Below are 12,924 nucleotides of genomic sequence, written 5' to 3'. Positions count from 1 at the left end.
TATGTCCTAGTAGTCATGTTATAGTTATATTTTAAAGTGTTGGATTGGCTAGAGGACTTTTTAATTATATGTGTTGAGAGTAGAGTTAAGCTGATACTACGATGAGTTCTATTTTGGGCAATCCATGGAGTAGATATTTCTCTCCATGTGCATTAGGAGTGCCATGACCATATTAGGAGTGTACAAGATCAGTTAATAGTTATTTTCAATAATAAATTTGGAGGCAGAAGAAAAAGTAAACCACTCAATTCCTCTGTGTGTGTGTGTGTGTGTGTGTTTATTTTTAACATAATTTCTTTTTGATTTCAGATTGCATCATTATTTGCTGTGTATGTCGTGGGATACATTGATACATATAAATTACAGAAGATCATTTATATGCACATGGTAATGAGTTCTCTTCTTCTTCTTCTTCTTCTTCTTCTTCTTCTTCTTCTTCTTCTTCTTCTTCTTCTTCTTCTTCTTCTTCTTCTTAGTTTGACCTTAATAAACTCCTTAATTAGACCTGATTTGTTTATTTCTGAAACTAGTTTTTAATGTGTTTCTTTAATGTCACTGTCATTCAAACACTGATGCAGTTGCTCTTGGTTTAACTAGACCACCAAGAAAGTTTTAATTTAGATCTTGTTATCTTATGTACGGCGCTGGGCACAGGGCACTGTCTACCCAGGGAGCCTCCTGTTCATGTGAAGTGGAATGGTCACTCACTAGGCTGCGAGACACACACATGACCAGAACTCCAGGTTGCTTTGGAAGTTCTCTTTCCTGCCTCGCTAAGTGACACTTTTGTCCTGTCCCTGGTTATGGCTCTGAGTGTAGTGTGGCTTTTTCATGTATGGCATCTATGATGTAAAGGGAGATTCCTCCTGCCCCTAGTTTGTTCACTATATTGTAATTGGATGATGTTGAATTATGCTAAGTACCTTGCTGTATCAATTGTAATGATTGTAACTTTTCTTTATTCTGAATTTGTAGTGTATTACATTGCTTTTAAATATATTTTTGAAATGAACTCCACACACAAATGGACATATATCAAAGAAAAACAAAACTTTTATAATAAAGGATGGGCTTTTTATTTTTAAGGACTTTTTAAATTATAAAGATAAGTCTTGAAGACCTAAAGGAGATAAATGATAAGATAAATTTTTATGACTGACATAAAAATTTAAGCAGTAAGCATAATACAGAAAGTGGGCAAAGTTGAAAAATGAAGTGGGGAAATATTGTAGTATGTTTGTTTCATAAGCAGCTTTGTCCTGTGACACATAAGAAAGACATAAAGGAAAACCACTAATCTAATAGAAAGAACACAGTAGAAATAAGCAGTTCATACTAATACCATATACCTGTGGATGGCTCTGTCTCATATACGCAGCATTTCCTCTAGTATGACGGAACACTTAAAGAAGTAATGTGCAGTATGTGTCAGAGTGTGTATCAGCAGCAATGCAGTTATTTAGTTTAGGGGAGAGTAAACTGGTACAATCTGTTTCTATAGCAGTTTGTCAGTATTTTGTCTTTTTGAAATAACTGCATTTTGGTCCATCAGGTTTTCTTGAGGTGGGTTATCTCTCTGTAGGAATGTATTGCTAGGTGCATAAGATGCATCTGACAGGTTCTTGCCATTTGTGCCAAGGATGGGGAAAACAGAAGCACAAGGCAGTTAGGTGTTGGGCAGTACTAAGGGCAGTTTCAATAAGCTGCCGCTCATGTGTAAAGTGGCTTATGGTTTTTCCAGCCTTAAACAGTGAATTAGATTGATTTGGATTGATACGAGAAGCTTCTCTCAGCATGTTAATCATCAAAGCAAGAGAGGATACTATGGTTGGGTGGTCACTTGGGACTTAGGAGTGACATATAAACTAATTTCCTTATGTCAGTGTCTGGGAAGGTGCACAGGAAATGGCGGGTGATAGCCATCTTGGAGTGTGGGCATGGGATGTAGAGTGAGCTGGGTTTGCCTGGCAGCCCTATTTAAGTGCTTCAGATTCCTTCCACCATGGGAACAGACAACTTGAAACTGCAAGCTCTGGTCTTTCTTTGGGTCTCTGCGCACTAGCTGCCTTTCTTTTGGATTTTGCAGATTTCGCTTGTGCTTTGTTTTGTGTTGATGTTTGGGAACTCGATGCTACTAACATCTTACTATGCATCGTCTTTGGTAATTACTTGGGTAAGTATCCCTTTGGCTGCTTTTTTTAAGTTATTTTTATATATGTATGTATACAATGACGTATGATCATGGATATTCCCCATATGCTCTCCTATCTCTGTCCCAGCTTCACCTAACCTGCCCACTCCTTAATTCATCATTTTCAGTTGATCTCTCTTTGGCTGCTTTAGAAACAAATAGTTTCCATTTCTTTATCTCTGGCTTGGGATTCGTGAGTAGCTTCTGCAGGGCTATATGAAGTATCTATCAACTTTATCTCTACCTGACAGAGTGATGAAGTTCTCACTTGGAAAGCAGAGAAAATAAGACTCAGTGAAGTCACTGCGAGAATGCTCAGAGCCCGCCTCCCCGCGGCTCAGCCGCTCGCTTGCTCTCTCGCTTCTCCCTCAGCCTTCCCTCTTTCCTGCTTTGTTCATGGGCTCATTGTTGGAGGTTTCTGTGCTTCTTAATTTTTCTTTTCATCTTTTCAGTCTAAGTATAAAAGTCTTGTTAAATTTAGACTTCTGTGCACTTTAGAAACTGGCTTTGATCCACGGGCTTTAGTGTTTAACAAACCTTTCCTGAATCCATGTACCTTAGCAGAGCTTGTGTCTCAGACACACGCCTGCGCACATTGTGCTGCTCATCTGAGCGCTTTCTGCCTTTTGAGGAGCGTCCTTTCATTCACCTGATTTCTGGAACCTATTAATAATTTAGGAGTCTTAAGCTCCTGTCTCACAAGTTGCTACTTTATGCCATTTCCAAGAAATGCGCCTTTTCCAGTCCGAGGCGCTGCCTGTCCTTTCCGGCTGACGGGTGTTTAGCCACAGCCATAGGCATGTGCTGAAGCCACTTTCAACCCTAAACTAGGCATTGCTGTCATTGCACCCAGGAGTAAGATTGCCAGATTTTTTTTAAATATATATTTGCCAAGTTTGAAGTATGTTTTTTTCTCTAGAGGTAATATAGTGTAGGATTCATGTACCTGGAAAGACTTAACACAGAAATACTTTGTTAATATAGTAAAATCTTATGTAAAATCTCATCAGGTCAGTCAGGAACTTTTAGCTTAAAGGGAACCTTATGTTTATATGAGCTACTTAAAATTTGAAATTGTTATATACCTCTTTATAGGCAAACCATATATAACATAGAGGACTTCATCTTTTTTATATGCTGATTTTCTTTCAATTTTATAAACTCACTGAAAGTAGGGGTTTTTAGCCTTTGTAAAAGAGATGCTTTGAGCTCAATAACTAACTGCATATGTGGACAGGGGGTGATAATCGTGAAAACTCCACAAAACAAAGCAAAAGGCATGGCTGTGGGAAAGAAATTTGTAAACAGAAGGAATGGGGACTGAGGATCTGGGATGAGAGAGTAATTAGGATATATCTTACACTTGTGTCAAAATGTCAAATAAGTAATTAATAAATCAGTCATGCTTTGAATTTTATAGTCTTCAAATTCTTAATTATTCAGAATATTATTACGTGGGCTTCTGATGTTCATTTGTGTTATATTTAGGGCATGCTGGCAATGAAGCCCCAGTTCCTAAGAATGAATGTATCTGAACTCAGCTTATGGGTAAGCAGAAACCGAGGCATTCTTTTTTCTTCTCCAAAAGATAACATTGCTTTTATGCTTTACAGTAGAGGGGCTCAATATGTGAAGAGCCTTCTGGGTTTAGTAGTCCACTGAAGTTTTATTTTTTTACCCCACGTTTCTTCTGAGGAGCAACCATGTGTGACCCCACCATAGGAGCAGTTCTTGTTTAGATCTCTAATAGACATAAATACATTTAGCTGGAAATGTCATATGTTTTCAGTCTTATTTTTTGTTATAATAACCTTTGGTTTCAGAACAATAGGCATTTTCCCTTGGAGACTAAGATATTGTTTATGTGGGAATAAAGCATTTGTTCTTTTCAGTTCACCAGACTTCAGAAGGCAGAAGCAAAGTTGGTGTTTTGTTTTGTTTTGTTTTTAATTTTTCTTTTGTAGGTTATCCAAGGGTGTTGTTGGCTATTTGGAACTGTTGTACTCAAGGGTGTGACTTCCAGGATCTTTGGAATTGCAGATGATGTAAGTATATTTTTGCTTAAAATTGAAAGACTTGAAAATAATCCAGTAGGCAGAGAATACATTAATGGACTTATTAGAATATCATTACTTAAGCTAGATTTCAAGGTGTGGAGTATACATTATTTTCTCTCTTCAGTGAAAGAAAGAAAATAAGAAATGTGTTGATGTATATAGTTTTTTCTAAGACAGTCCTCCTTTTAGTATATTTCTTTGTCACAAAGATGTAAAAATGTAAACAAACTCTGGAGATTAAGATCTGAGCTCTGTTCAGTCATTTAATAACTTCTTTACAGTCTCCTTTTAAAACCAATGGGACAGTACCTTCAAAATCAAAGGCAGAATCTGCTTAGGTAAATGTTGGCTTAATTCAGGTTAAATCTGTAATGCCCCCACTTTAGAATCTCTCTCCTTCCTCTCCTTGTCACTAATATGCCGAACATTGACCTTGTGTATTAGTGCCAACAGCATGAGTTCAGATTATTGCTCTATGCACTCTTAAACAAAAAGAACAAAGGGCGTCACGGCCTTCTGTATTTATGAACATTTTTCACCATTTTTATTTATTGTCTTTCTTCCTGTATTTGAGGAGGCTTGTTTCTTTTTAACCTATATGACTCCATTTTATAACTCTTAATAGCCAGGTCTCTTAGCAATGGGTCTATGAGGTTTAAGTTTTATTCCAGTGTTTGGTTTTGGTTGTTGTGGTTATTTTTTTCTCATTTTGCCAGTTAGAAAATGTTGATTGGCTTTTTAGGAATAATAAAAGGCCAGAAGTTTTTCAGAAGTTACAATCAACATTCTTCAGTAAATATTGATAAAGTTTCCAGTCTTTTTGCCTTCTGTGTCTTTTTGCCTGTTCCCTGTTCATACCACCATCTTCTGCATCAGCTGTGGGTTTGTAGAAAGCATGACTTCTCTTGGAGCACTCTTGTCTACGTCCTTCAGGGGTGTGGGGATGTCCCATCCCTTAGATGCTTGTCTCATCTCTCGGTTCTCGAGGTAGCGTTTACACCTACTTTGTCTGCCTCTGTTTGTGTCACTTGGGTTGCACTTTAGGCTCTGGCAGGATAGCTTCCATCATTCATTTCCTGCTGGTGCTGATCCAATATGTTTCCTGCTGGTATTTCCAGTACGTTTCAAATCAAGTTTCAAAACTGGTTCCATTGTCCTCAAAGAGAACGAGCATTGATCCAGCAAACTAGTGTGATGTTGATAGTGGATGGAACACTTAGGCGGGAGTGCCACCGACTCCCATTTCTTTCTTTTTTTTTTTTTAATTTTTTTTTTTTTTATTATTTTCTTTATTTACATTACAAATGCTATCCCGAAAGTTTCCTATACCCCCCTTGCCCCTGCTCCCCTACCCACCCACTCCCACTACTTGGCCGAGGCCTTCCCTTGTGCTGGGTCATATAAAGTTTGTAAGACCAACCGACTCCCATTTCTTTAAGGAAAGTTCGTTTTAATCAGTAAATACAACTTGGTGGCTCTTAGGTTAGAAGGCTGTGACATGGTTGTTTGTGACACTTGTCTGGTTTTGTAGTTGCCTCAGAGGAGGGAATTTCTGACTCTTCCGTATCCAGGAGTCCCCACATGCACTGGCTTCCTTACTGACTCAGGGTTGTACTTCCCAGGCAGGCCGCACTTGTTCATTGTGTTACTTTCTTGTTAGTGCTGGGTTTGGGTAGCTAGTAGTTTAAGCCTATTTGCCTTTAATCATGAAAGTACAAGATTTTTTCTTTACCTGTAATCATTTTGTCTGATTGTAATGATTTGGGCTTCAGGATAGTGGTAGCTTCCCACATTTTTGAAGACAGAGAACATTTGGGTAGATCTGGCATTTCCCCTTAATTGTAGCCAAAGAACAGCAGTAAGACCTACAGCGCTCAGGATCTTCTCCCTGTGGAGGTTTTTCAGTGCAAATTCAATGTGGTCATCTGACTGGAGCTGTGGCACATCCCTTCAAGACCTTTGCCCATTCTTTGTCTGCCACCAAGGGAGCAGAGGTATTGTTGAACCCAGCTAGCAGAAGGTGCATGTGCAAATTTTATATATGTACATATTAGGGAAATGGTCCTTTATTATTAAAACAATTATGTTTCCAACTTCTCTAACTTGACAGGTAACATTGAGGTAACATTGTATGTGTTCAGCATATACAGTATCCTGTGTGGAAGCTTTGGTACATTGTGGAATGGTAAAAAGCAGCCTGTCTTTGGACACCTTTGTCCTTGTTTAGTGAGGAGCGCTCTTCAGGTCCACCTTTGCATTTAGCAATGGAAAAGGGGTTGCTCATGACAGTCACCTGCTGTGCAACAGGTCTCCTGAACTTTTCCTACCATCTATAGTTAGGTAGGCTCTGACCACCTCTCCCCCACCTCTTCCTTGTCAAGCCATTTTAACCACACTCTTCTGATGAGATTAACTTTTATAGAGTCCATTTGCAAGATTGAGCATGCAGGAAAATGCTCGGCCCTTTTGCTTCTACCACTCTTATTTTCTAGGAAGTTTGTCTGAATTATTCCTGTAAGTAGTGCTTTTTGTATCCTTTCTAAATTATCATTTGCAACTTTCCACATGATCTAAAGGTTATTAAATTATGGTTTATTTGTTTTCCATCTAAAGGATTCCTAAAGTTATTCCTAGCTATTTTCTAGTTTTACTGCATTTATGATTAGAAAAAAAATTATGATATTTTAAGATACTGTTATTACTTGATGTATGTGTGTATGTGTGTGTGTGTGTGTGTGTGTACACATAGACTTAGATTTTTTTAATTTACTTAAAGTGTGAAAGTGTGTATGCTCTTCCAATAAAGTTGCTAGTCTTTGTTTATGGATCGTGCTCATGTATGCTCTGTTTCATCTTCCCTTGCTCCTGGAGTAGTGCTTATCATTTCTAGTGAATACTGTCAGCTGACCTCTCTCTCCTGCAGTTGTCATTTCCCAGCCATACATCTGAATCCATGCTAGGCATGTGTGGAAGGGGGTTGGAGTTCTCTCCTTTTGGCTTCCGGGACTACAGACTCCATTGGTTTGCACAACAAGTGCCCTTAACTGAATCTCACTGGTCCTTGAACGTAATTTTATGAGATGCTGGAGTTGCTACCCAAGGTTTTTTCTTTCAGACTTAGGTTGTTCATTTTCCTTTCTGCTTTCCTGTGAAGTTTGTCTTTTGTAGGCAGCATGGTGGTGTGTTTGTTCTCTTCAGCCGGCCTGAGCATCTGTCCTGTAGTCCAATGATTTAAGCTCTTTGTGTATGTGGCATTTGCCTTTTGCAAGGACATTCTCTCTGGGATTTGTTTCAAGGTCATATAACTCCCTCTGACTTTATGGTCTACCAGCTGCCTGTCTCTGTCTCTCTGTCTCTCTGTCTCTGTCTCTCTCTCTCTCTGACAGCTTGTATGTCATCACATTCCCATCATTCTTTGTGCCTGTTGTGTAGTGCCCTTAGGTATAATCGTCTCTCTTTCTAATCTTTGTTGTTTTAGAGAATAATTAACTTGGAAATTCAGTGAATGCCTTGTGTCTGTGAGTCTTCCTTTTCTCGTTTATAAAATGAAAGTGGTTGCTTGCCCCATCCCTTCTGGGGGAGTTGAACATGACTGCACATATGCCCATGCCGATAATCAGACAGAGGTGTCTTTTATACCACTTCGTCCCATGTCTTCTACCTGCAAACAGTCTCCTAAGGCCCTTCCCAGAATTTGGACCCAGCTGTCCCTCTGTGCTCCAGACCTGGGTTCCCGTGTGCTGGACTGAGATCTGTATGAGTGCCTGCTGGAACTCTCTGCCTCCTGGTAGAGAGCAAGGTGGTGGCCAGGAAGCCAGTTTTATCAGATGTAGTAGAAAATCAGATGTGAGCAGAGAACCTCTGGGGTAAATGCCTTGAGCCTTGCTGAGTGGGCAGCAGTGGACATGGGTAAGGAGCAGAACAGGGGATACAGCTGTGAGGTTGGAGGAGCAGAACTTTCCTTAACAAAAGCCCAGAATTGAAACAATGGACTTTTTCATGTGGCAAAAGCTATTTTAGGTATTGTTAAGATTAAAATGCAAAGTTATAATATTTAGCTTAGTGCAATAATTCCTGACTTTCTTTCTTTCTAGGCTCATATTGGCAACTTATTAACATCAAAATTCTTCAGTTACAAGGATTTTGATACTTTACTATATACTTGTGCAGCAGAGTTTGACTTCATGGAGAAGGAGGTAAGATGTAAAGTCCAGCTTTCTTCCCTCGGTCCTGCCCCTTTCATTTTTCATAAAGGGGCTGCTGTCTCAGGGCCTCCATGCATGGCTATCTCAGAAGAAGAATGCCCAGCAGCTTCATGAAAGCTCTTCCCGTTTGTGTATTTATTTATGACCTTTTCCATGTTGGCAATTCGGAAATGATTCTGGCAGTGCTTGGATGGGTGAACACAGGCACTTCCGATTGCCTCTCTTCAAGACTGCACTATTTCATTTAGTCGGGCTCTAGGGCTCTTCACTTGCACTTAAGTTTCAAGATTTGAATGATCCCATTGCATTTAAATATCATTGAACACAAATTTCCATACTAACATTTCTCTTTTGAAAACTTGATTCAGGTATTTGATGTTCACAAGAAAACTAGAGACTGGGTAGAAGATGGTGGGACAGAATCCTTCAGTGTGGATTAGTGGTTTCAAACAAACACATTCATTCTGTGTGTTATAGTATACAAGTTGTTAGTAGTATACTACAAACAGGTATTGTGAAAACAAAATGAGATTTCACATAGTCAGGTACTTTAATCTCATATGTGAAGGATTAGTTTCAGTTCTTGATGAGCTTGTTTGTTTGAGCAAGCATGTTTTTATAGGCTTGGAAGCACCATCCATCTTGCATTTCTCTATTACTGTTTATGCCAGATACATTTTTCTTTAAGACTATATGTATTGGAATGTACTAAACTGGCCACTACTTTATCAACACATTCGTTACCCCTGCAGTCCCACTGTGATAATTGTATGTCCTGAGTGCCAGGCTGGCAGCCTTCAGTGTAGACTCTTATGTCCTTAGTCAAGTGTGCCGTGACAACTCTAACTGCATGTTGGTTTTCATTTGTTCTTGTCATGGTATTGATATATGATAGCTGATAAAAGCTATACAAACGGTAGTAAGAAAAATCAAAGGAAGAGTATCTCTCCTAAGATCTTAAAATACCAATTTATAGACATTGAGGCTTCTTTAGGAAAGTGGTAAAGAAAATAGAAGGCAAACATCAGCAGAGAACAGATGTAGGAGGGGCTGGAGACTCCCGAGAATGTTATGCATGTTGCTCTAACCTGAAAGTGGCCATTGCAGGTCTGGTGAAAGAAATTGTGTATCGAGGCCTGGCATGACTTCCTTCCATGTAAGGCTGTTCGCAGTATGCCGTGCCTGTGCATCTGAGTCCAGGCTCTGTGCTGCCGAGGCCGCTGGGGATCGTCTCTGTGGGAGTGCGTGCCTTTTATGGTATCATGTGTGTAGTAGGAACAAAGACAGACCTTACATGTTATCCCCAGCACAATTCTAAACTGATCTAGAAAGATGCTCAGTATATATAATGGAGCAGACCCAGGAGATGTTACCTATAATTAGCACACAGAAGTATAAGAGCAACATCCCAGCAGTGGCTGGAGTGGTTCATAACTGAGAGGTGTACAGGACTGTGCTACTAAATACATTTCTATAAATTTTTCTGTTATTAAAGTATAAAAGTTAGTTTTGTTACCTTTATAAGCATTGGCCATTATTCAGCATGTATTTGTGTGTAAGAAAAAGAAACTCAGTAGGGAACAATATGCATAAAATGTACAAGGTAGCTTGTTCCATGTAAATCAACATTGCTTTTTTTTAGGATGAACAATAAGAGATATTCAGATAGGCAAATAGTGTATAAAGGGAAGAATCGAGTCGCCTTTCACAGGAGTTTTGGAAACTGTATTTTTAGTGTTTTCAACCTAGCACTGGTGAAATGTTTCTATGGAAATGTACTTTAATTTCAGTGATGGGAATCAGTGCACAGCTTGGACTCTTGGTTGGTGCATGTTAGTATGAATCTTCTCTACTTAGGCCTTTAGAAATTCACCTGTTTCACCATTTGAAAAGAAGTTTTGTTTGGCTAAAACATTTCCCTCTAACAAATACTGCTCAATTTTAGACTCCACTGAGATACACGAAGACCCTGCTGCTTCCGGTTGTTCTGGTCATTGTCGCTGCCATTGGTAGAAAGGTGCGCTTGCCACTGAGAGGCCTGTTGCTATAATTACTTGTTTTTGTATAGTAGTTACAATTATTTGGCTACACAATAATCTGTCCTAGTTAATTGAAACATTCTGTATTTTCTTACTGATGGCCTTTGATATGAATACTTAGAAGCCTTACAGATATTTTACTTTCTGCTAGCAGAAATTAGATGCAGGAGAGAACGGCTTAGGTTCTGATCATGCATTTTGGAAGACATTTCTAGAGGGCACAGTTGACCCAGATACAAATTTATTTACCCATGTCCACTGACTGGATTTTAATACTAAGTAATATTTCTAAAAATACTTAATAATTTGGCTCTTTTATATGATATATGAGCAGTTTTCAGTTACATCTTAATGGGGTTTATTATTAATCAAAAAGAATTGGGAGACTTCAGTGTATTGATGAACTGGATAACTTACTTAGGCTCCATGTTTACTTTGATAATGAAATTCTAGCCCTGGTGTAAGCTAGGCCTGAGGAACATCAGTCTTCTATGACGAGAAGCAGGTATGATTTTAAGTAGATTGTGATGGCAGTAACTGTGTAAGACTTAAAAGATGAGATTAATGTTCAGTTGAAGAAGCTAGGACAAAGCCCCACAATGTATTGATCTCTAGTGATTTGTGTTAGCACAGTGAATTTATCTGTAGGATCTTCTGTACTGTAATTACTGTTCTTATTGGGTTTGTGCTGAACTTTCTACTCCAGAGTTTTTCCCTATGGCATATTTTGATATGTTACTCAGCCAGTGACTATGAGGTAGACAGATAGTGCCTTGCAAGATCAGACATTGTTAGCCGCTCCCTTTGTGCCTGCTGTCACACTAGACTCGGGCTTAGTCCCCTCCTCCTATACCAGGCACCTGGTGGTACTCAGCTTTGCTCTCTCAACCTGCTTCAGCTTCTGTCAGTTTATTCAGGTTCACTGTGTGGCAGGCTCGGCACTTGCTTTGCATTTTTGCATTTTGAGTCATATTTAATAATCTTTAAAAATGCCAGATATTGACCATCAAGAACCTATTCAAAGACTACAGTGGTCAGGCATGATGGCACATGCATTTAATCTTCATACCTGACAGGCAGACACAGGTGGATGTCTGTGGGTTTGAGGATGCCCTGGTCTACATACAAGTTTGAGACCAGCTAGAGCTGCACAGTGAGGTGAGACTATGCTCAATAAAGCAAAACAAGAGACTGCAGCTTTGATGGCAATCGAGCTGTGATGGCGTATAGTAGGGCAGATGAATAAAGCTCCACTGTTTAAAGAACAAGATTCTCAAATAGAAGGTAGATAACTATTTTCAAATATGTAAAATCCTACCACTTTGAAAATATGACTATATTACTTTTGGTGCCTGAGAAATCTGGTGACCAGTGGTAAATTCTAGAGAGCACTTTGGACCAGAAATGCATAAATCAGTCAGAAAGCTGTTAGAGATTGAGGCAGCAGCCCAGTAGTTCTTCCAGGGGATAAACTAAGGTGTGTACATGATGCCATAGGGATGTTCATGCTATAGGAAATAGGATTTTAATAAATTGGTGTCTCTGAGCCATGTCAGTGGTCCTGTGTGCTTGATTAAGGGATGCACCTCATGTGGGGGAGGAGCAGGAATGAAAGTCAGGACCAGCAGCACCTCTTAATGTTTGCCCCTTCACCCACAAGGGAGACCATTTCATCCCCTAAGCCTCTTAATCACATCCTAAGTGGGGTATGAGAATTTTCCTAATAGGATTGGTGACTACTAGACAAAATCGAGGACTGTGCTAGTACAAGAAAATGTTGACATTATTATTTTCTGAGTGGTCTCATATCTCCATATTTCTCATATTTATATTAAGAGTCTTAACCTTTATTTTTTTGTAACATCTTTTCTAAAGTCTTTAAAAATCCATTTGCAGATTTTTAATGATATGCGGGGTGTTGTAGCTAAACAACAGACACATACTAGGTAAGTATGGTCTTACTGTTCTTACTCCTATGAACTGAATGCTTGCTATAGTGTGTACTTCTGTGTTTGCATGTTGTACATTCAGCACTTCAGAAGGGATGCTCTTAGCTGTCACTATTCAACTTCCTGTGGAGAATCCTGGGCTCCGCACTCATTCATCAGATTTCATGCTGACCATCCCCCACCCCTTCACCCTCCTTCCTAGAGGGACACTGAAATGCTACTTCAGCAGAGAAAATCAGTTATTCTGTTGGAGACCATTTGAGAAATAAACAGAGAAATATAAAACTGTATTCCTCATTTTTTACTCAACTTTCCTAAGAAGCAATATTAAATAAAGCATAGGTAACCAAGAGAATGTACTTGTAATTAAAGAAATGAAAGACCTTTTTTTATTATTATTATTTTCTTTATTTACATTTCAAATGCTATCCCGAAAGTTTCCCATACCCCTCCCCCCACCTCTGTTCCCCTACCCACCCACTC

General features: G+C 39.2%; 1 protein-coding gene across 4 annotated transcripts in view; it reads left to right on the top strand.

Annotated features, from left to right (window-relative positions):
• The window catches only part of Dpy19l1 (dpy-19 like C-mannosyltransferase 1), an 82,514-nt gene that overhangs the window by 51,884 nt on the left and 17,706 nt on the right, over positions 1–12,924 (top strand). For all 4 annotated transcript variants that reach the window (XM_021208140.2, XM_021208138.2, XM_029543065.1 and 1 more), the window contains 7 exons: positions 310–387; positions 2,087–2,173; positions 3,680–3,739; positions 4,156–4,236; positions 8,343–8,444; positions 10,399–10,470; positions 12,389–12,438. In XM_021208140.2, the coding sequence (XP_021063799.1) occupies positions 310–387; positions 2,087–2,173; positions 3,680–3,739; positions 4,156–4,236; positions 8,343–8,444; positions 10,399–10,470; positions 12,389–12,438 (530 nt within the window). The remainder of the gene's footprint in view (positions 1–309; positions 388–2,086; positions 2,174–3,679; positions 3,740–4,155; positions 4,237–8,342; positions 8,445–10,398; positions 10,471–12,388; positions 12,439–12,924) is intronic.

Source organism: Mus pahari, chromosome 10 (genome assembly GCF_900095145.1).
Source record: "Mus pahari chromosome 10, PAHARI_EIJ_v1.1, whole genome shotgun sequence".
In the NCBI taxonomy this organism is placed as follows: Eukaryota; Metazoa; Chordata; class Mammalia; order Rodentia; family Muridae; genus Mus; species Mus pahari.
Note: the sequence above shows the minus strand (reverse complement) of the source record. Positions and strands in the feature narration are given on the sequence as shown.